Below are 24,009 nucleotides of genomic sequence, written 5' to 3'. Positions count from 1 at the left end.
AGCCGAGCCACGCGGTGCGTCGGCGATGACGGTGGGTCTGAGGACAGAGGGGTGCCGTGGGCTGGCTCTGAGCTCCGGCACAGCCTGACCAGGCACCCTGTGACCCAGGAAGACAGCGCGGCTCAAGCCCTGGCCTGCACCTGCAGTTCACCAAGTCCGTTGACGCAGGAAGGTCTTCACCAATATCTGGGCAGGCAGCGCCATCGGCTTCAGCCCAACAGGGGCAGGTGGAGCTTGCTTGGACCGCACAAAATGCGATCCCCCTTCTGCTATAGGATGGGGACGAAGTGGTGTAGCACCGTCCGCTGCGTGGCTGTTAAATAAATGCTTCCCAGCTCCTCCTGACCTCCGCTCCTGCTGCAGCATCAGCTGCACCTTCTGCCACGTCCTACACAACTATGGCGAGTTGCGCGTGTTGCTCACAGCTGCCGTATTCAACGCCAGAGCCAGGCGCCTTGCAGCAGCTGGGAAGGGATAGCTCTCTCTTTCCACCTATGCTGTCTGTCCGTCAGTCCCACGCCTTGTTTTGGAAGTGCAATGGTCCCCAGAACTGCAGCCGATACTGGCGGGCGGCTCGAGTGTCCCCCCACCTCCGTGACTACAAAGATAACGTTATTTGCAAAGGTCTCTGCTAGCCTTGGGGGCGAGAGCACTGTACCAATGCGGGAGAGTGAGATATGTATTATTGCCCTGCCTGTACCAACTCCCCATCGCTCTGCAAAAATAATCATCATCGGAGGAGCCCAAAAGGCTGAAGGACTCTGCCTCTTGCAATATTAAACTTTCCCATTTTCTTCTGCCACTTTAAAGATTCTCTTTCTTACTGCGAGTGATAAATAATAACAGCAAAAAAACACCCCACAGACACACAACAAACATCAAAAGCCAAGAGAAGATTGGCAAATAGAGAGATCTGAAGTGAGCAAAGAGGAGGCCTGGTTGTGAGTCGGTTCACGTAGCCCCGACTTCTGTTGCTTTCCATTAATTTTACCCGCCATCACAGGTGGCAGAACAACGGCGACAGCTAATTACTCTCTCTCGCTTTCCCTTTCTTGCCCGTTTGCTTGCAGCAAAAGAAAGCCAGTAAATTCCCGAATTCCTCCCCTCCCCATCCCAGAATTGTCCACCGAGAGGCAGAGGCGCGTGGGAAGCGCATTATTAGAGGAAGACGAGGCGATGCAATTTGCCCGTACATATGCTCGCTGCCTGCTGGAGCCGTTTGCTGCTGCTGCTCCTCCAGCCTGGCACCGCGAAGCTCTGCCTGCAAACGAGCTGGCAGAGGCAGGCAGCGGCTCGAGGCAAGGGGAGAGGAAGGGGCAGCTTTCCCCCACCCTCCTCGGGACACCAGGGAGCCTCTTTGGGCTTTCAGCCCGATGTCCACGGCGTTAAAGCAGACGGGGACACGTCCACGGAGGTGCTGCCAAGCAGCCCCGGTCCCCGCGAGCCTTTCTCGAGCAGAAGATGCTGCACCGGCAGCAGCAAGGAGCTGTGGAGCAGCGTTTCGGCGGGCTGAGCTGCTCTTTAGCTGCAAAGGGAACGTGCTCCCAGGCGGAGACCGGATAAACCCAGGCCAGATGGGGTACAAGACCCTATAGAGGCCATAGGATACGTCTGTGCAAAGATTGCTCTACGTGGTGAGGGGGAAAACACGCAAATAAGCAAAAGCCCTGCTGCCAGGGTTAATTCATCCCTATGCCAAAAAACCCCGACTCACGCCTCGCTGCGACACCTTGCCAGCCCTCTGCCCGCCTCCCCCCGCTTGCCTTTGGTGACACTGGCCTGTCCGGTGTCCAAAAGCGAGTGACAGCCCAGGTGACATCGCGGGCGAACAAACCCCCCTGGGGAAAAAGACGCTCCTCGTCAAGGCATCGTGGCTGCCAGCGAGGGGGGAGGATTGGGATTTCAGCTCCAGCTTCAGCTGCCGGGTGTCCTCAGCTAAGACAAGGAGCAGAGGAACCGTGTCTCCAGCAAAGGACCCCCCGCCCCAGCCCGCCCCCGACACCATGAGATGCCAGCAGATTTTAGGGTGGAGGGGTTGGGGCTTTTCCTCCCGTTAGAAAATGCCACTGAGGCCAAGCGTTTCGCAGAAACCTGTCAATTTTGACAAAACGTCATTAAATCCCCCCCAGAAGAGAAGATGCGGCGCAGGCTGTAACTTTCCACTCTGGCTCTGGGAGCAGATTGCTCCGAGGTCTCCTTTCTAACTGAGTTTTCCTTGCATTAAAAACCACATGTATGTGATGTATTATATAAAAGAGCACGAAGAAAACCTCTTAAGGAAAAAGCAGCTGCCTTGATTTCATCAAAGCTATGATGGGGTTTGGGTGGGGGCAGAAGGAGATTTTTGTCTCCTGGGAAATTTTCTTGAATTTTGCTTCTTTTCCCTTACCACCCTAACGAAGAGAGCTTAAAACCCCAGGACCGGCTTAGTGGCTTATTGCTAACGAGCAGCACGGTTCACGGATGCTTCCCCGCCGAGCATCTTTGGGTGAAGTGTTTGGGTGAGATGCTCGACCTCGCTTGCTTTTCCCAGCCAGAAAAACCCGGGGTGCAAACCCAATCGCAAAACTTATCGCCCCTTGCAAATTCAAGCAAGGTGACAGCTTGCTCGTGTATTCGAAGCAGGGATGGCCCTGTGGAGCTGGCTGTGGATTTTTGCCCAGAAAAGAGGATTTATGTTGTTTAGATATTTTTCCTTTGTGTTCAGAGCTGTTTACTGACAAACATATTGGGAGGTATTAAAAATAAATGTCGGCTGACGACCAAGATCTGGTATCTCTATCTGAGGATGAGGGAAGCCATAGGAGATATATTAGAGTGGTTCTCTCCCCAGGGAGGAAAAAAAAAAAAATCACACTTTCTCTCTATTGTTTGTTTTTAAGGCACAATAAGTTCGTTTTCACCAGTGACAGGGTCCCGAGTGGCCCTGGGGATGACACCGAGCTCATGTTCTGCCTTTTCACACCTCCAGGTATCTCAGTCCTGGGGCTTTACACATCCCACCCCATACCCACCTTCCCTCCCAGTCAGCGGTGAGGTGCAGGGGGCTCCTTGCTCGGCCGTCCCGCTCCGGAGGACTCCAAGCTTCGGTGCCGAAACATCTGCTGCCTTTACGTAGTTAGTGAAGAGCTTTGGGATCTTTTGGAAGGGAAATGAACCCCCCTCCAATCAATCAGAGCCATTAAACGGAAGGAAGCCTGCCCAGGGCTGCTGAATCCTGTTTGCTTGTCACAGTGGTAGGGAAAAAGCCTTGCGTGATGTTAACATGTTAAGGGAACTTAAGAAACGAGAAACCCAAAGTGCTTGAATTTTTCATGCCTCGGGTTTTTTTCCCCCAAAAATCCCATTTATGAGAAAGCGCAACCCGAAAAAACCGTGCAATTAGTTTTGATAGTAAAGTCCATCACGAAATGAGTCACGAAGCATCTTGCAGCAAAGCAGAAATCCCAATGCTCAGGCAACAGGAAGGGTGACGACACGTGGCCTTGGGATGGGCGAGAGGAAAGAAGAGGGCTGTGGGCGGCATTTGTGGCTACAGGGGATGGCAAAAACCCCGCGCTAACGAGGCAGCACCAAAGACGGCAGAAGCGTAGCGGGTCCATCTGCTATTTGGTGGAGAAAAGCAATCCAGCATTGTTTTGGCCAGGGAGAGCCACGTACCCGCAGGGTGGAAACACCCAAGAGGAAGGAGAAAGCCCAGATGGAAGCCTTCAAGGCTGCTCCGCTGTACCGGGGATCAGCCCGGGGGGGTTCAGGGATGATGTGAAAGCCCCTGTTACCGAGGAGCAGGCTAAACGCCCCGTCTCCGGAGCAGAAATTTTGCCAGGCTCTTGCCACCGTCTGGTTCCTTGGCCAAAGGTGGTTGTTTTGCCTTCGACTGTACCAGAATTAATCACAGTGTAAGACCCACCTGGGACATTCGCCCAGATCCTTCCCCAGATCCGTCACGCACTTCGTTTTCCTCCTAACTGTAAATATGAAAACAGGGCTATTTGTATCTTTGACATTAATTGACTTCTCAAATTAATAACTCTTCTGTGTAACTAGGAACGCAATTATTGCTTTGTTGTGCTGATAGCAGATATCCAGCCAGAAGGAATCGTTCCTACCAGCAAACTCGATTGTACTAATTAAGTTGTACGAGCCTAACAGGAGGCGGGTCATGGTAACCTGTCCCCGGAGGTGCCTCCTCTGTTATTATCAACCGACGCTGTTGCAAACCCAGAACTGATTGCACGTCTGTGCGTGCACGCTCATAACTTCGAGGCAGGAGCGACAAGCGGCTGATTGCAGCGGTGGGACGGGGGCGTACCCGGTTGCTGTGAAATGTCTCCGCGCTGGCTCAGACACGGGCCCTCCTGACCACGAGCTGGAGCCAGGAGGCTGAGCACAATGCTCTCTTCTCCCAAAAGTGTGATGACAACGCACCCCGCTTTCCATACCCATATTTTTGTCTGCTTAGACTGAGAAACCTTTGACAGAAGGGGTGTTTTCTAATGCCAGCAGCCCTCATACCCATACCCAAGAGCCCACGGCAGCGACTCTGCTTGGTGCAGAGCCATCTGCTCACCTCCTGCAGTGAACAAGACCGACTGAATGCAACACGGTGCGCAATGAGCCTTGCTGCTGCAGGATACGGCTGCGGTTGGAGCCCCGCTCATCAACCCCTGCAGTGTCTTGATGAGTACTGACCAAGGGAGGCTTGGGACCACCTTCATCCCGGACCTACTGCAGCTGCAAGCGATGCGTTTTCTCCTCCTGCAATTCTCCCCCTGTGATGGCCTCATCAGTTGCCAAACAGCCCCTCAACCACTCGTGTCCTGCTCCGAGCTCACCGTGGCCAGTGGAGGGGCACTGAGGACCCTGGCTAGCAGCGACGTCCCACCCGCTCAAGGAGAATGTCCCACTCAAGGAGAGCCCATCCCCTATGTCCCACCATGTCTCCAGCCCAGGCACCTCTGCTCTGGCCTCTTCTGAGCTCTGCTCCATGCTGCTGGGGTTAAAGAGGCTTACAGCGGTTGCTTAAGGGTTACACAGAGAGGGGAATGGAGTTGTATTGTTCAAATCATAAAAGAGTATGCAAAAAAAAAAAGGAATTTTCCCATAATAGACTTTTCACTCGGCGCGCTTTGCTCGTTATGTCCCCAAACAGATGGCTGCGCCAGCTCGGTGCCAGGCCTCTTAATCCACTCCAAAGAGCCAATGAATCTCTGACCGAGGACTTGCTGCATGCAGCAAAACGTAGCAGACGGCCTAATGTGGAGGCAATTGGAGCCTCTCAACGTGTAACAACATCAAGGCGAGAGAACTGTCAGGGAGCCATCGGAGCAGAGACGCTGGGAAGAGGACCATGCCACAGCAGGTCTCTGCTGGTCTGTGGGGATCGGGGGCTGTGTCTCACTCCATCCCCCGGCCGGAGGACGGCAGAGGCCATGGGGATGAGCTAGAACGACCACCAAGCAGTGATAAACATGGGAGCAAGTGGAATAGCCACCAGAAACCGCAGCCAGAGCTGCTGAGTGCTCTTGGGTCACCTGGAGGAAATAAATTTGCACGGTGGGGAACGTGAGAAGCTCTCAGCGGAGAGCTGGAGCGAGATGTGTGGTGCCGGCGAGCGGGGCGGCCGCCTTACCTGTACTGGGTGACGGCAGGGTTGGCCTTGGCGGAGCAGTGGAACTTCACAGTGTTATCCTCTAGGACCGGCTGCGGCTCCACGGACAAGTTCACTAGGGGTGGGTCTGCAAAGAGACAGCAACAAGCCCATGAGCGACCCGAAGACGTGGCACAGCATCCCCTTGCCCGCTGCCTGCCAGGCTCCTGAGCCTGCAAAGCAAAATTTGGTTGTAAGAAAACATGGCAAAAGCCCCGAGGCTCCGTGATGCTGTGATATAACGTTTAGGGCTTTGTAGGACAGGCTCATGTCATGCACGCTGGTGTTGTCTTGGAGGGCTTCAGTAAATAAGACAGGCACACCATTCGATGTAGCATTTGACTTAAAAAACGTTAACACCGGCTCTGATTCCCGTTTAAGGAAATAAACTTGCCTTTGAAAAGCTCCCATTTAATATCTTGCTGTGTAATGATGATCTTTTGTCTATCCGCTAACTTGAAAGTGGCATTTCTGCTCTTTCATCAGCCTAATCATCTCTGCCAAGTCCTTATTGGTGTCACAGGCCTTTCAGTTCTTCCAACTGGTGCTCGGTTTCTCTTTTTCTTTTTACATGATAAGCATCTAAATGCTTTAGCAGCAAACAAAATTTAAGAGAGAACCGATGAAAGCAAGCGAGAAGAGAAAAGTGTGCAATGTTTAGATGGGGAATAGGAATATCCAGAGTTGTTTTAATTTTTAATGATGTCTGAGAGGGGGTGTTAGCCCTCCAGCTTTAGGTTTTAAGGATGGGACCTCATCTGAGGGAAAAAGCAGAAAGAAATGGCTTCATGTGGCTTCATGGAGGGTTTTTCTAGGTGCCTGAAGAACCAGTTGTCCTGTTGGAGACTGCATTGTGGCTCCGGAGAGGAGCTGAGGCCAGGTCATCGATCCAGCTAAGGGGCTCTCCTGCCCTTAGGGTGGGAGCCTGATGCAGCACATGCAAAAATACATCCTAAAATAGGATGTGCTATGTGTTCACCTCTACCTGCTGCCTCTCTCCTCTTCCTAAGTATCTCAGCAACATCCTTCCCAGCTGGAGCACGGGGAAAGCACCCAAGCAGACGGGGCTGGGGGTCAGCCCTGCTGACCTGCGGGAAGCGAAGCTGGTTGGTACCCACTGGCCCAGGGGACCTCCCTCAGCATCACGTGCGGGTGGGCATCCTGGAGCCCAGCGCTGGAGAACGGGGCCAGCGTCACAGGGTTGGAGGTGGCACGAGGGACATGGCTTAGTGGCTTAGGGACATGGTGTAGTGGTGGACTTGGCAGTGCTAGGTTAACGGTTGGACTTGATGATCTTAAAGGTCTTTTCCAACCTAAATGACTCTATGATGCCCAATTTACTGCTCGGATGCTGTGAAGCCATGAAGCCGTGGCTCTAACGCAAGCTCAGGGAGTGCCACTGTGCTCGACAGAGATGAAAGCTTCCCTGCCAGCTTCTCCCTCCACCAGCTTCCTCCACCATACACAAATTAGGGTCCTGCTGAAGAGACCTGGCTCTCCGGAAACTGCTCAACGCCTTTGCTCGAGGGTACGGGCTCTAACTGGGCACGCTGATGCGAGAACAGCTTGACCGCCACCTCTCTTCTGGGTACCGCTTTGCAAAGGGAATGGCAACGGCCGAAACCTCACGCGTATGAGGAGCTGCGGAGGAAAAAGCGATGCGGTCCGCAAAGGCACGGGAAGGGTTGGCACTGGCAGAGCTGCGGGGAGGAGAGGAAAGCACAAAGTCTGTCCACGTGCCGAGGGAGGAGGACAGCACCCAAAGCAACCCTGCGTTATTCCAGCCTGTCTCTCCCTGCCCGGCGTGGGATGGGTTGGGACGCTCCCTTGCAGCAAGGCCACCAGCTGGGGACGAAGATGGAGTCTCCGAGGTGGCCTCGGCAGTGACCTTGGCTGGGCGGCAGCTTGGGCAAGACGGGAGAGGGCCGGCGGCGTGCTGCAGTACCCCGCGTGCTGCAGTGCCTCCTCCTCCTCCGCCACGTCCCCAGCTCATTAGGCCCCGTGATATTTACCCAGCCAGAGCCCCGCTTTGTTGCGAGCAAAGCCACCTGCCTTCTTGATGGGAAATTATGACGGGGAAATTATAGGTATTTTCAATTTACCCTAATCTCATTTTAAAATGTGCAATTCAAATGACAATAAAGATGGGCGCAGTTGGGAATATAAATGAGCTTCCCTAACATAACAGCCCAGAGATATATAGTGGGCTCCTAATTAATTTGCAGGCATCCTGACACTTCCCTATTGTTATACAACAACAGCTAATCACCTTCCTTTGTTAAGTATGAATCACACTTCTCTTTAGTAGCTTCCCCATTGTTTGATGGTTTAGTAGCTGTGCCTACGATTTACAGAGGAGCCTCTTTGTATTAAAATGAGCCCGGCTCCCTCCTGCACTCAAAATAAAATTAAAAAAAAAAAAAAAAAAAAGATTAAAAAGAAAAAAAACAAAAAAACAAGAGCAAAGGAAATGAATTAAAGTCTTTGATCTTGCCTTTCACAAATGGGATTGGGCTTTCTAACATTGCGGTAGCTTCCCCGCGAGGCGGCAGGTGCCGCGGATAGCGTGGGTTTGTGCGCACGCGTGTGTTTTGGGGTATCTTAAAGAACAACAAAAAAGAGACAAATTGTAACTCATCAGAATGTAATTCCACTCGGTTACAATTATAATTCCTGCCTGGCTTCTTGTAATTAATTTGAATGATGGCATCAGATAGAGCTAGCCTCCAGGCAGCCGGGAGGAGAGCACGCATGCAAATGCTCGCACGCCCAGGTACCACGAATCCCCGCGAGCACGCTCGCGCCGGGGGACCGGCATCGCTCCTCACCAGCCGTGCAGTCGGCGAGGCACCTGAGCAAACCCCTCGGCTCCCACGAGTTTCAATTAGCGCCTGGGAAATGCTGGCTGGGGTCACGGGCTGAGCTCCACGGGCTGCAGGCACCACGCTGGCTCTTGCGCTGCCGCCTCTTGGGCACGTGCAGACCCCTCTCCGTGCTCCTCTCCCCTCTGGACCCCCAGACGAGCCCTTCCAAACCTCTACCCTGAATCCAAAAGCAGCCTGTGGGCCAAATGAGCAGGAACGAGGAGCTGGAAGCAGACCAAGATGCCTCTTCAGCTCTGGGCTTTCACACTCCCCAGAGGGAAGCACAAAAGGGAATGAAACACTCCAGTGCTACAAGGATAAACACAGCAGGAGACCCTCCAACACAGCGACGTGGCCCTCCGTTTGCTCACCGCCCTGGGCCTCAGACCCTCCACTTTCTTTCTCCTGCTCCCACCTCCTGCAAAAAATACAGATGCAGTCAAATCCCTTCTTGCCATGAAAAAAAACCCAGGTGTAAAAACGAGCAACTGCACGCGTGTGTGCAGAGGCTTGGAGCAAATGGCTCTGGATAAGCAATAACCCTGCTCCTCCCCATCCCGCCACGCTGGATGTGCATTTCCATAGAGCCACTGGGCTCTGGCAGTATAAATAGTTTATGGCGTATCAAACTATTAAACATGATTTTAATCCCACTTGTGATGTTCGGCGCATAACTCACAGGAGGCTGACTTTGATGTGGCTGGTGGAACGGAAATCACATTGAACAGATGTTCCAGCTGGAGTCGCTTAGTGTTTCCATTACAGGCCCTGCACTGGGTTGGCTTTTTTTTTTCAGTTCCTTTTCCCCTCTCCCCCCCCCCCTGGTTTTTTTGGAAGGGGAGGGTTTATGACTCAGCTATTTCATTGCTGCTAAGATGGTCAGGCAGCACCTGCACGAGATTGATGGGAGCCAAACTTCAACTTTGCGTCAGCTGAAAGAGGATGTTCTCTCCCACCGCGTGCACACGCCCTGCGTAGGAAACAACCCCCTCCCTGGCGTTTCTTTGCTGAGCGCGAGCATTTTTGATGCTCTTTTGAGTTGCAAAAGAAAACGAAAGCAGGAGGAGTGATTTACCAGGCTGCTGCTTCCTGGGAGGGATTATTTTTGGTTCCCTGGGATTATTTTGCAAGGCCATCTCTTCCGAACCGTGCAGCTGGGCAACGTTTGCTCTGGTGTGAACCGTGGAGGCAGAGATGCGCAGGCTCCAGGGTGAAATGCAGCAGGTTGTGCCGGGCTGGAGAAAGCTCACCAGCCAAAACCTGCTGCCTGCCTCCTTATCCTTGCAGAAACCGCTTCTTTTTTCCCCCAAGGTGCTGCTTCTCTGCTAGCTGTTGGAAGAAGACCCACGGGAAGGAGCTCCTTTCATCGCCGGGGTGGTGCAGAAGGGTATGCAGCCTACCTTGCCTTTGCAGCCAGCCTTGCCCAGGACAGTTCCCCAGGAGAAATGAGTGGCCCAGATAATTTTTGCTTCAGAAAAGTACCTTTAGCTCTTCACAAAGTGAAAGCAGGCAATTGCCTGCCAGGCTGGGAGTGAAACCTACTGGACTAGGCAGCAGCTAGAGGAGGCTCTTGCATCCGGGATGAAATCCACCCCACCGCAGTCTGGTTAATCCATCTTGGTATTTTTCTATCCCTCCATCGCCCATCCAGCACTGGGAAACTGATATCCTCATTAGACCCCATTAAGAACAACATACTTTTAATAGCTGGATAGGATATTATTATTATTACTTTCACAGCATGGAGTATTTAATAGCTCGGGGTGGAAATTGGTGTTCTTTATTGGGTCTTTCTCTTTTCAAAGCAGATTCCATCAGGCTCAAGGATTCAGCTCACGTCTCCTGCCCCGCACTGTACAGCACAGTGTAATGATGTCTCCGGCTTCGCGTTGTTTGTGAGAATGCGTGTGCGTCTCCAGCTATTGTAACTGTTTGCCGGCTGTGAAATAACCCATGCTATTATCTCATTTTATCTGGCCGGTTCTGTCAGGACATGCTATCCAGAGACCCAAGAGCCTGTTAATCTTCCGGCAGCAAAAGCTGGGAGTCTTAAATGGTGAATTTTCTGCTGTGCTTGAGTTTGTTCAGCCAGTTTTAATTGGACTCTGGAAAGCAGCTGGCATGCTAATATTGAACACCCTGCATTTGCAAATTGTTGGTAAATACAGCTGCAGGAATTGTGTGTGCAAATGAAGCCCGGCTGGAGGGAGGTCAGGATGAGCCCGAGAACAACAGCTATTGCAGGGGAGGAGGGAAGAGATCTGTGAGACGTCAGTTTTTGAGGAAGGAAGATTTTGCTTCATGGATTTACAGTAAAGGGCAAATGATATGGCTCCCCACACACACCTGTCCCCATCAGATGGGGACTGACACTAGCTGTATTTCACAGGAGGGAGACTTCCCACCGATTAGGTGTCTAACATGCTATCTCAGTGGAGAACAACACAAAAAACTTACCGTTGAGCAGCTTGCAAGACTGGAAACGTGTTTTTGTACAGAAATCTTAATGGGCCTCATCTCTGCTACCGGCCGTGTCCAGAGACGCTGCTTTGTCAGCCAAAAACATTTGGGATACATCCCTGCTCCAGAGACCCCGGAGGCCTGGATCAGGGCACACAGTCCGCCCACGTGCAACGCCCGCCGGCCACCCAGAGCACGGCAGCTGGTGCTGCTTTTGCACAAAACCATGGACACAAGACGCAAAAGCTGAGAAGGAGCCTGTCCCCGTGGTGTTCGTGTCCCTCTGGTGCCCCAGGGAGCTCAGGGGAGAGGAGAGCTCTTGTCTCTGACTTCACCGTATCAATGTACCAGTAAATCCCAGCAAAGGGAAACCCCTAAACCCCAGCACCCTGCTTCTGACTGGAGTCAGACCCATGCGGGCAGCCCTGGGGCAGCGATGGAGAGAGCAGGGAGGCTGGGATCACGCGGTACCCAGAGGCAGCTCAGCCGGCCGTGTACTCACGCTGGATATCAATGGTGACGGAGGTCTCCTTCCCGCTGGGAATGGCTTTGTTGGTGGCGCGGCAGACGATGCTCTCCCCGTTCTCAATGTCGGAGGGGGCGATGAAAAGGGTGCTCATGATGCTCTCCCTCTTGCCGTCACGGAGAAGTGTCTGCGGGGAGAGAAAGAGAGATGAGAAAAGGCAGTTTCCTACAGGAGAGGGGCCCCTTCCCCTGGCCAAGCGCCGTGCCAGGCTCTGCACGCACACAGCTAGCCCTCGCTCGTACGAGTTTCTCAGCCAAGCAGCGCTCTCTGCAATAACAGTTCCTCTGGCTGGAATCTGCCAAGAAGCCTTAGGGGAATAGCATAGACAAATTTCACTGCACTTCCCTGGGAACCGGGCACTTAACTCCCATCTGCTTCCCTCCAGCCCTGCTGTGCCTAGACCTCGGAATCACAGCTCCAGCGAGATACACGTCACCCACCGTCCCGGGAGAGAGGGAGCCGGGGGACAGATAGGACATTCGGCTTCTTGAACCTGCCGTCACCTTCTGCACCTGTGCCAGGTGAGCGCAAAAAGCTGCCTGGGCCGCTTTACATAGCAATGAGTGGTGATGCCAGCTGCCAGCAGCACGGGACTGATCCTGGCCGTGGGTCCCTGGCTGCCGTGCAGTGGTCCAGACCAGCCCCCGGTAAATCATCACCACTCTGGCTCGCCTCGTGCTGGTGATCGCTGTGACGGACACCCAAGGATGCCGGAGATCCAAAACCTCGAGCCTGGTACAGCAGCGGTTAACCAGCTCTATCTGCTCAGCCTTGGCACCTTGTTTCTTCCCCGGACTTATCTGACTTGGACTTGCAGCCGTGCTGTCCTGCCATGCCTTTATCGGCGAGCCACGGGAGCCCTGCCTTATCAAACTCCTAATCCTCCTGCAAGTTCTTACAGACCGTGGTCACGTCACTCTGTAGCCCTGTCTTTGGTAAACTAAACCGACCGAGCCCTCGGAGCCTCTCAAGATGTTGCATGGTTTTCAATCTTTTAATCATTCTCTGACCTCTCTCCGGTTTATCAACATCCTCCGGGGACCAGAAATGCCAGAAAAACAGCTTTTCCCAGCCGTTGATAATAGCGGTAAAAGCCCACGGATACACCCATCCCATAACTATGTATTTTGGACCCTGCCAGGCAGATTTTCTCTCTAAGTCCATATCCCTCAAGTTTCCTCCTCACAATGTAAGACAAGTGCTTTATCGAATTATAAACATACGGCAGCAAGACTAATGCTTTCACCACCTGGCTTCGTCGTGACACAGCGTTCATGCATATAGGTTTGTGTCTCCGTCAGGCACTGGACAAGGAACGTCTCAGCAGCTAGACAAGGTGCTGAGAAATTGTCACCACAATCAGCCCAGAAGCTGGGGAGAAGCAGGACCAGGACCTATTAGTACATGATCACCAGGGCCTGAGCGCACCAGCAGTCCTTAATTTCCCTGACGAACCTCATCTGGGGCCTCTACCCAAGCGCTCTTCACCCATAGGCCCAGGAGCTGGACTTAAGCTCCAGCTCTAGGTCAGGTTCTGCTTTGGGTGTGCTGATGTGGACTGGATTTTCCTGCCTTGACTTCATTGCTGCCTCATCACTATGGACTTTCTGGAGCTTGCTGCACTGTGGTTGACCCTGCTATAACCACCAAACCTGCTCTGCTCCTCTTGCGCTGGTGCTGTGCCCTTGGTGGTAAGGATGCTGCCCTGTGCTTGCTTTATTGTCACCCTGCGTGCCCTTCCTTTGTGGAACAGCCCCGCTTTTGGTGCTGAGGATGGGGTGAACCCTAAGCCTTCCCCACACAGTGCCCCTGAGCTCTGGGTTAGCCTCCAAACCCTGCAGGGTCCTGTAACACCCCCTATGGCTATAGGGACCATTCCCTGTCCCCTTCAATAGGGATCAGGGGCAGTGTGGGGGCTTTCAGCCAGCCATGGCTACTCTGTACTGCCTGGCTGTGATTGCAGGGGGGCTGCATGTTAATCAGTTGGTGGATTGGAAATTCAGAGGAACAAAGAAATTATCGCTCAGTATAAATGGTTTCAGGCAATCTGTAACCTGAACAGTGTTTCTTCTTGGTTGATCTGGATCAAATGAAACCTGAGTTGGGTTTTAGTTTTATTGAAAAAGCAGAAAGAGGAAAATTGAGGAATGATCTTAAAGGAGCCTCAAAAGGGAGAGGTTTCTCAGACCCCCCAAAAATCAAAACCTCCCATTCAAAAAATGGCTAAAATTGGCCATTAGTTTTTCTGAAAGGGGTTTTTCTTTTTTAATGTTTCACAAGGTTAAGACAGTCACAGAAATGGTCAAGTTAGGGTTTCTTGTGCGTGTGTGGGGACTGCGGTGCTTGAGGTGACAAGCTTTGACGCAGCCGGTGCTGGCTGACCACCCCTGCGCGTGCTTGGCCCCGGAGCATTGCTTTTCCCTGCTTGTGGAAGGGCCTCATGAAAATCTCGAGTAAGTCAGGAGGAACTGAGGTTCAACATCACCAGATCAGCCAACGCCATCCCTCTGACCCCAGGAAAAGGGGAAGATGGTTCCCCCGTGCAGAACTGGCCTCCCCTTCCAGACCATCCCCGACAGCTGCTTAAAATGCCATGGAAATGTCTGTGCCGCATGTGAGATGTGGCTGCAGCCTGAAAGCTCTGCTTCAGAAGATTTTTTTTTGTTGGAAATATTTTAAAGAAAAATAAAGGAAGGGCATTCTTTCTTCTCTGATACCCATTACTTGTGGGTCTGAAAGGGAAAGGGCTTAAACGTTGGCTCCCCAGGGCCAGGTCTGAGCAGGCTGCAGCGGAAACGAAGGCTTGGGTTGAACAGAATAAGTCATAAACAACTGCATGTCAATGGCCTCGCTTTTAATTAATTCCACTTGATGTGAGAGAGGGAGAGGTCAGTTTTCTCTGGCTTTAATTAGCGCTGCCTCTTGCATTGCACACAGGGAGATGGGGCAATTTCCCCTCTCTCTTCACACCCCTCAGCTCCAAGGAAGCGGTGAGCTGCAGCTGAGCCATGGGTGGGCTCTGCAGAGTGGCAGGCAGGAGGAGAGGAGGGTGTTCTGGCTCCTCTGCTTTTCCAGGCAGATCGGGATGTTGCTGGAAGGAGGCTGGGTGGAACCTTCACGGTGGTAGCAGAGGGTGAAATGTTTAATAAAGATCTTCAGGAGCTCGCGAGGAATGCCTTTGACTCCTGACTTTGAAGTTTGTTTGCATTACAAATGGCTGCAAACTGACCCATTTTATGTCTCAAATTTTGTTCTTTAGAAATTTTCATTAGAAATGTCAAGTGTTACTGATTCTTTAGCACTTACCAGACATCAGGCATCTATAAACAGGAGAACATGTGGGCACCCATTCTGAGTACGCTGTTGATTGCTCTTTGATGTTTTCCTTTATGACCCAATAAAGGCTTTCCGTTTAAATTAAAAAATGCCAACAACCCTGACAATTTTTCATGGAAAATTGCAGCTGGAGGAGGGGACGTATATCACTGCAACCACCTTTCGATCCGGAGGTTCTGCTACAGCCAAGGCCAGGTCAGTGCTGGCTGTGTGGTGCTGGACACAATATTAACACCGCACCCAGGTGGGATTTTGGGGGGTGAAGTGGGCACGCCAGGCAATGATAAGCTGTGAGAGGCTACAAAAAGCCGGCCAAATTCAGAGCAGAGCCTGTCTTGGTGCCAGTTTGTAGTTTCTCACTTGCATCCTCCTGCCTGTTTTCCTCCCAGCCTCTCCGTCGGGAAGGTCGTACGGGGTGATGTAGGGTGAGAGTCGCAGCTCTGCAGAGCCGAAGGCACTGCCCTAGATGTTTTGGGGCTGCGTGAAGAGTGGTGCCAGGCCTGGTACACCTTTCTGAAGCAAGGGAAGAGCACAGCGTGTGTCCCCAGCCCCGTCCTGCCTCACCTTGGAGTAGGTGGCTCCATTGATGACTTCTCCTTTCCGCATCCAGATGATGGAGGCTGCTGGCTTGGCGTTGTCTGCGTGGCAGGTCAAGTTGAGGGGGTCTCCTGCTCTCAGGCTGATGATGGGCCCCCCCATAATGACAGGATCATCTGGAGGAACTGCAAGGAAAAAGCACAGAGGGGACGATGTCATTTGCTAGCATGAAACCAACCTTCCTGGAGTCACCTGTGGGGTCTGGGCTGCCAGGACTGGATTGTGACCTCTCAGGGGGCTGCAGCTGGCTTTGTGGCGGCGGCAGCACGCAACCCCATCTCGCCACGTTACAGCTGGCTTGCCTGTTGCTGCTGACGTGGAAGCTGCACCCCAGATTTGAACTACACTGGCAGAAACTGCCTGAAGTTTTAGAGGGGACGCGGGCCAGGTGGCTGCCTGAGCTTTGCAGTAATATGAAGGATCAAGCCTGTGGTAGAGAAATCCCCTGAGGGCTCCTAAATACTCAGAAATGCCTCTGGCCGAGGATGTCCCTGAGCTGCAAACTGTGGGAGGATGGAGAGTATTTGAAGGAAATATCCCTGCTTACTGGCCCTGTTCTTCCGTTCCTCCCCTGGCAACTATAACTGGCTGCTGCTGGACACAGGATATGGGGCTCGGAGGGGCTTTGGTCTGACCCCAGCTCCTCTGACTGCAAATTGGAAGGTAGGTGACCATGATTTGGAGGAGAAGGGCAGGGGAGCTGGGTTTGGACTGTTACCTATTGCACTCGGGGGGGGGGGGGGGGAAACAGCTTATCGGCATCAGGAGCGTGGTTTCCAGACCGCCTGCCTTTGAAGAGGGCTCCCTTGCCAGCCCTCCATCACGCAGGGACGGAGGAACCCCTGAGCACTCCTGCGCCCTGCTTTGATTTCCCTGTCGCTTTTGCTCATTGTCTGTGCTGCCGTCTCGCTGCACAAAAGGTTGTGAAACTCCTCTCATTCGGTCAGACTCCCTCTCACGGTGGTGAGTCTTTTAAGCGTCTCCCTCTGTGAAAGCAGATTTTGCCAGGGATGTCAAGGAGACATTTAAGATCTCAACCTTCCTTTGAAACCGCCTCAGCCTGACAGCCTGTGTGAGGCTGCATCCTCTTTACAGGATGTGGCTTTGCTGGTATCGCACAGCCCCTGGGCATCTGTTTCTTGTGTTAGCAAGCACTTCGTACCAGAGACAAGGAGGGATGGAAATGGGGAAGCAGGAGATGAGGGGCACCTGAGCATGGTCTCCTCTTCTGTGACTACCTCTTGAAGCCTGGCATCTCTAAACACCTGGCATCTCTAAACACCCCCAGTGTGGTAAGAGATGGGAAATTCAACTGGAGAGAGGGGCTGCCTGCAGAGAGGACCTTTCATCTCTGCTACCCTGATGGGGTCTGCTCCGGCCAAGACCTGCTCTGAGGATGGAGAGCTCTGTACAGCTGTCAGTCCAGCTCTTCCCAACCAGATCCTTTGGGCAACCAAATGCAGGTCTTGCTACAGATAGACCGGTTGCCCAGCCACCTCATAGCCTGTTTCAGGAGCTCTTGGGGCTCATGCAGCATTGGGAAGCCAGCAGAAATGTGGAGGACACGGTGGGAAGGCATGCCTGTTGCAGCCCCTCTTGCCCAAGCAGAAGAGCTCATGCTAGCAAAGGATGTAGAAAGACATTGCTGCTTCACACCCAGCTTCAGGAGCAGGTGGCAAAAGCCTGCTACCCTTCAGGATCCTTACAGAGGGGATGCAGCTGGGTGAAACCTGCCAATTTTCCACCAAAATGAAGCTGCTTTTGTTACAAGTCAGTGCTGTTGCCCCCTTCCCTGAGCTGGCTGGCACCAGGCTGAGCCACGCAAAGTGAATGTCTAAGTCGGGCTCTGCAATCCCCAAGTACGTCTCTGCTCCTGAGCTGCCCGGGTGTTTTAGCCGGCTGAGAAATATTTAAAAGAAAAAACCTCCTCGCTGGCTCCTCCGGTGCTGGGCTGAATTCAGGAGATGGAAAGGGATTATGTTCTCTGACAATTCAAAGGTGGCTGCCTGCATCGGCGCAGGATTTGTAGGCAAGGCAGATGTGCTGGTTGCACACAAGGCTGGTCACATACACATCTGCCAAACGCTGTGAGTAATGGGATTTTTCAGCTCAGTGGGTGGAACCCAGGGGCTGGGGGGAAAAAAAAGCTTTTCTACATGGATCCAAAATGTACATTTTTTCAGGCTACAAGAGTGAAAAAGAGTGAAAATCTGGGGTTTGGGTTAGTTGAAATGCATCAGCCCCTGAATAGGAAAATGCGGAAAATTCTGCTTCATTCTGATGCTATTTAACTATTAAGGAAGTATTTCTTTCCACTTTTTAAAAAACAATGCCTTCGTTGGATGAGTTATACCATTTTTTAAAAAGTGAGATTTTTTTCAACAGTTTTTTTTCCCCTCACTGAAGCTATTAATTGAATTTGACCTCAGCTTGTAAAATATTGGAAATTCATCTTGTGGAGCAGGGAAAAAACCAACCCACAAGCCTTCCTCTGACGAGCATCTCAGAATTAAATGAAGGGACTTTTACGGAGGGCTGTTTAATATTCCTGACTGCTGTCCTGTCGCACTGGCTGACATCTGAAGGCTTTTTCTTTTTTTTTTTTTTTTTTTTGCAGTCCCTGGTTTAACATCACCCCCTCAAAGCACTCCAGCCTGTCCCTTAGCTGCCCATGAAACCCAGGGGACGTGGGACGGGGAACAACCTCGTGCATGGAACCACTTGTCTTCCCTGTGCCAGACACCCTTGTTTTCTAACCGACTGCCTTGCTCCTGTTTCCCTCTCTTGGATTAGCAGCAAGACTTGGGGAGCTGCTTAAGGAGATGAGAAGGAGAGAGAATGGGTCCTGATGGCATCTTCCCAAGTAAGTGGTTATCATCCCCCAGTTATTCACGTGGCCATGAATTATTGATGGTCTCCAGGCTCGCTAACCAGGGGATCTGGCTGGGGAGGAGAGGGTCTGATGAATAGGAATTGGCAATGTCTCTCAACAGCTCTAACTTCTGCAAAATGAAGGATGGATGTATTCCTTCCCCAAACTCACACTCCAGCCTGGGAAAGGAGGAGGAGGAAGAGAAAGATAAAAAGAAGGGAAAGCAAGAAGCCAGTAGCATAGAGCCATGATCCATTATTCATCCACTGTGCTCCCAGGATTAGTTATTATAAGGCACCACTACAGAATCCGGTCTCCTAATTTTTAATCACGTAGATGTAGAAGTGCTAGCCTTTCTGATTAATTCAGGGATATAAATAGGAAGGGTTGTTTGGGGTTGTGTGTGCGGGGGTTATTCCTGACAGCAAAGAAAATGGAGTTAACCTTTACATGCCTGGAAAGTTTAAAAAGAGGATGAAAGACAAGGGATCCATGATGGCTCAAGCCCGCAAAGGAGAGGAGCAAGCCAGAGAGATGGATGACATGCAGCTGCTTATGGGCTGGGAGTCCAGACAGATTAGCCCCAAACGGACACTGCACCGAGCCCTTCTGGGGCGGGAGGTGGAACGCCCCAGCAGAAGGTCTCCCGTTCCTCGCTGCGCGCTCAGGACCTCAGCTGGAGAGCTGCTCTGTTCTTCACTGCAGACAGAACTTTCCAAAGACAATGACAAGCTTCCCCCATCAAAACCCGGATTTTCTGTCAAAACGCAGGGCTTGCTGAATATTTTTAAGCCAGCCTTGGACAGGCATTAATCTGTTCTCCATAGCTGTGGGCTGCTTGGATGAGTAAGGACAGCTTGGGGTCTCTGCTTCTTGCCCTTTGGACTGCTTTGGGAAAAGCCCGTTTTACAGCACATCAGCATAAAGAAATAGAAATAAATGCGTGTTGCTCTTGGGCTGTGCATTCAGCAACTTCTTAAATTAGTTGGCTAGTTAGAGGCTTTCCTGCATACAGTCCTGCCCTGCAAGACTTAACTGTATGATTAATCAATAAGACCATGCAGAATTATTCAGCGCTGAACCAATACCCCAGGCTAACACTGCAGCTTTGACTAAGAAATAACATAGATGTCTCTAACTGCTCCCAGCAGCTGGTCAGCCGGACAGCGTTGCGGCGAGCAGACAGAGCCTCAATTATTAGCCATAGTTATTGAGATAACAGGATCCTGCACGCAGAAGTCAGCTCCTGGAAGTGGAGAAGGCAAAAAGCCCTCCAGCCACCAGTACTTCTTCCTAATTAAGGCTTGTTGTTGTTGTTGTTGTGGCTGGTACCTCCTTGCTGTTGGGTCTGTGTAATGAGCCGCCTCGTCTTGGGACAGTGTTAAGAGATTCAACCCCAAATGCTCACCGGTGGGGAAGGGCCACCCAGCTGCTGGGCTGCACTGAGCGGCCCCTGAGGATTGCTCTGAGCCACGTGCCTGCAAGGAACGTTCAGCTGACGTTAGACTGGGCACAAGTGTCCCGCCGAGGAAGGAGATCCCTTAGGTAAGGCATCGCCGATGCACTGCTCATCATCCCCGTGGGGTCTGGGGCACTCAAGGCTCTGGGCTCACCTTACATCTGTGTGAAGCAAATAACAGTGACCAGAAGATGCTTTTGGTGATCACAACATGCTACAAACCATTGGAAGGTGCTTCCTAGCCCCAAAGCTGAGAGTCTAAGTGTAGACCAAAAGCATCCCCAGCCTTCCACAGCGGTTTGCTAACAGTACTTGGTGGGCCAGCTGCCTTCCAGCGAGCTGGTGCTCGGCAAGAACATGAGGCCCTACGGAGCTGGTGAAGCCAAGCTGAACAAGGGTACGTTTGCTCTTGTATTTTGTCTCTACAGTAAGGAAAGCGTGGGGATCCCCAGGGAGACAGCCTGGAGGGATTCAGTTGGCTCAGGTGACCCTCTCATGCAGCGAGGGTGGATCTGGAAGCTTTGCTCTGGCGCAGCAAAGTGTTTGTGTATTCAGACATTGCATCGCAGGCTTGTCAAAGAGGCATGTTTGCCTCTTGTAGACAAGTCAAGCTTATGAGGGCATCATAGTACACTTGCTCTGGGTGACCGTACCCAGGCGCTGCCCTGATCTGCATACAGCTGCTTGCTGTGGAAGTTTTTGCAATACAAACCCTGCAAAGAGTGTTTTCCTTTGCAAATCCAATCTCTGCTCCGTGCCGGGGCATTTTGAGTCCAGGTTTGCTGGCTGGCAAGGTGCTTGTGAAAGAAGCAGCATTCAACCTGCAGCCTCTGTGGTCTCCTTACCTTCCCAGGAAGATCCTGTCCTGCTCCAAAAAGGAGCAGGTGCTTGCCCTCTGCAGGTGGTCACCATAGCAAGACTGGTGGGGTGTGATGTTGACAATAAGCTTGGTGTTAATGATGTTTGGCAAAATGCAGAGTTAATTAGCTGCTGTATCATTTCGGTGCTCCACTTGGGACTGGCACAGCCTCTTCTCGATAACTGCAGGGAACTGCCTCCTCTTTGAAACCAATCTCTGCTTTCCCTGCCAGCCTTGGGGTTTTTGCAGAGGCCAGTAGTGTTGCTCTGCAAGATGCTCTTGAGATCTTGGGGGGGGTTTGGCCACACTCATGGATGTTGAACTCAGTTTGGGATAGGCACAGAGAAAGGCTGTGGAGCTGATCAAAGGAAAAAGAGCAGCTTTCCTACCAGGTGAGATCAGAAGAGATTGGCTTCTTTAATTTAGCAAAATGAAGGCTGGGAACCTATGACTGGTTGCAGTGAAAGAACTGGGGGAAGGTTGGGAGAAGACAAGGGAAAAGGCAGGAAAATTTGGACACTGGGGAAGAAAGAAGGTTCTCCGTTTCATCAAGTATCTAGGATAGCTTCCCAATAGGAGGAAAAGGGGCTAGGAAACCAAACTGCTTTTAGGATGGAGCTTGCGACACTGGATAAGAGAATCCCCTTATAGGGATTGTGTTTCTGGCAGTAGTTTTCCAGCAGACTGCCTAGGGTCTTGCTGTATTATCAAGCTGGAAGGCTACAAATTGTGAGGGCCTAAACCACTGCAGAGCAGCTTACAGCTACATGAATGTTTAGCTTTTCATTTATCAGGACTTTACACATTTAGGATTCAGATTTCCAGCAGCTCTTCAGAGCTAGGAAGGCTATAAACAGGCTCTTAGGTTTTGTCCAACACTTTAAAGACTGAGATTTCGCTGTGTCTGAGTGCTGTCATGGGTTATGTTTTTCAGGGCAGCACTAACTGGAGATTTATGGCAACTCTGTGGGGCTTGGTGACCCCAGCTCTGGAGGAAACCTAATCCTGGACTGCAATTGCATCTTCCCCTCAACCCTCCTGACGTGCATCCATTCTACCTCTCCCCTTCCTGATGCAATTAGGATTGCAGTCCCTTTGCAGACGAGGAGCTTTGGCAGGTAAGGAAAAAGGGACAATACAGAGCAAGAGGTCTGAGTTTGCAGCTGGGGTCAGTCACAGGGCTGAGAGTCCTGACTCCACCTCATAATATTCCCTCCTCCAAGCATGACCGACCAGATTTTCCTTTGCATCCTACATCTGCAACCTGGAGACCATTTCTGTCTGCAGGCTGCTCAGCGGGATGAGGTTCAGCTCTTCTGCAAGGAAAACAATCGGCAAAGCTGCCTGTGTCCTCCTTCCCTACATAAGGCAGGCTGAAAAAATTCAGTCTGTGTTGCACACTGTCAATTTACAGAGGCCACGCTGGCTACGGTGCCAACGCTGGCGTTGCTTCCAAGTGTACAACCTCCCACCCGTGTGCTGCCGGCCTCTGGCCCTGCCGGGATTGGTGTGGGATGGAAGGCTGGTCGCTGGGAGGATGCCTACGTGACCGGCACCCTTCCTGCATCTCGTGCCGAGCCCTGGCAGGGTCACCCACCCTGGGAAGGGTGCAAAGAGGGTGGGGCTCTTGTATGGCAATTGCATGGTCCATGCGATACGGATGAGTCTTATCGAGCTGCCGCAGAGTCCCTGCTTGGCCAGGGAGGGATAGCAAGAGGGGGGATGTCATGTCTAGAGGTCCTCTGCTGTCCCTCCGTGTCCAGCCTGCGTCTACCCCAGCCTGACGCTGCTCTGCTGCTGGCGCTCTGCTGCCTCATTCATCTTGCTGACCCAAGGGAGCTGAGCCTGGACAGCCTGAAAAATGCAGGGCAGCTGTGGGTGCCCTCAGAAAGGTGCCTGGCTGCTGCTGAGTGAAGAAGGAGAGGAAACAGATGCAGGCAAACAGCACAGCCTGGGGAAAACACGCTAAAAAATAAATCAAAAGAAACAAGGGGAGCAGGGAGAAAAATAGTGATGAAAGTTTAAATAGTGCATCTTTTTCTCGGGCCTATTTGTCTTGTGGCACTTCAGCATGTGTGTCTGAGTGGGAGGCAGGGTGGGTGGGTGGGTGGGTTGCCTCCTCTCCATCCCAAGTGGACACACAGTGCTGCTGCCCTGGCAGGGGGTGAAGCTCAGCACCCAAAGCAACCTGCATCCCTGTTTCCCTCCTGTCTGTCTGTCTCTGCAGCCGAGTGATGCAGGGACCCTCCTCACATTAAGAAGCTCATGGGAAACAAACTGCTGATATTTCCTAAAACCTTTTTTATTTTTGTTTTCCCCTAATGATTTGTCTCTGTTTCCATCCAGCCACTGAAAGTCTCCCACTTTCTAGATTTCTTTGGGTCAGCAGGCTGGATTTCTCTGGTGGAATGGTGTCCTGCTGGAGAAGGCAGATTCCTCAAACCCAGAAGAGCTTCGCAGAGATGGCTTCATTTAATGGCAGCAAAGCTCTGCCTGAAGGCACCAGCTCAGCTCTGCTTTCCTGCTCTCTGCCCAGGAGGGGCTGATCTTCCCCCACCAAACCCCTCTCCAGGTCACGTGGAGGGCTACCACTGCAATACTTTGCTTTTTCAAGCTGAGGGAGGGAGTTGGTCCCAGATTCTTTCCTAGAGAGTGCTTTAAATATTTGATTTTCATGTCAGACTGGAATTAAGACAAACTTCAACATTCTGAAACCCTTTGTGAGATGTGGCTCTGGGCAGCATCCATTTTTGGAGAAAACACGAGCAGACCTGACACAGGATAAATGAGCATTTGTATTCTATTGAAAAGCCTTTCATATGAGGGGGAAAAAAACATTTTGGCAAACCCCTCCAAGCTTTAATAAACAGCCAGATGCTGGGCATGCAGGCAAACAGGTACCTGGCTGGGTATTGATTGTTTACTTGCAATATTCTCTCCACAAAGAGTAAGAAACTTGAAATTTCCTCTTCCCGTTGAAAGGGAAATACAACCCCAGCAAATATATTGCATTTGCCAGTTCCTCATTTAATTCTCTCAGTCAAGTTGGTGTTTGGAGGGATCACGTCGACAGCTACTGCCAAGCCCTCATTTGGCTCCTGGAGTCTTTGGGGGGAGCTGTTTTGTTTTGCTGGTGTCTATGATAAGTTGCCCTGGCTCTCCGTAAACCGCAGGGTATTGCCAACGGTTAAGGAGAGGGGCGGATGGGTGACCCGTGGCAATGGTGAGTAATGGCTCCAATTCTGCCTGTCAGGGGATGGAGGAAGGTCAGGGTAAAGCTTCCCAGATGCGTTGGGAGGGATGGGATAGGAAGGGAGGGAGAATCGTCTGCCCAGCTGGCCTTGTTACCACTGTAATAATCAAACTCATTAATATGATCCCCTGTT

General features: G+C 51.9%; 1 protein-coding gene across 1 annotated transcript in view; it reads right to left on the bottom strand.

The window, feature by feature from the left end:
• The window catches only part of KIRREL3 (kirre like nephrin family adhesion molecule 3), a 343,511-nt gene that overhangs the window by 43,545 nt on the left and 275,957 nt on the right, over positions 1 to 24,009 (bottom strand). The window contains exons 4-6 of the mRNA XM_075521225.1: positions 15,401 to 15,558; positions 11,477 to 11,627; positions 5,633 to 5,738 (exon numbers count right to left, since the gene is read on the bottom strand). Of these exons, the coding sequence (XP_075377340.1) occupies positions 5,633 to 5,738; positions 11,477 to 11,627; positions 15,401 to 15,558 (415 nt within the window). The remainder of the gene's footprint in view (positions 1 to 5,632; positions 5,739 to 11,476; positions 11,628 to 15,400; positions 15,559 to 24,009) is intronic.

This window comes from Mycteria americana, chromosome 19 (genome assembly GCF_035582795.1).
Source record: "Mycteria americana isolate JAX WOST 10 ecotype Jacksonville Zoo and Gardens chromosome 19, USCA_MyAme_1.0, whole genome shotgun sequence".
Lineage (NCBI taxonomy): Eukaryota > Metazoa > Chordata > Aves > Ciconiiformes > Ciconiidae > Mycteria > Mycteria americana.
This window is presented reverse-complemented; position numbering and strand designations above follow the sequence as displayed.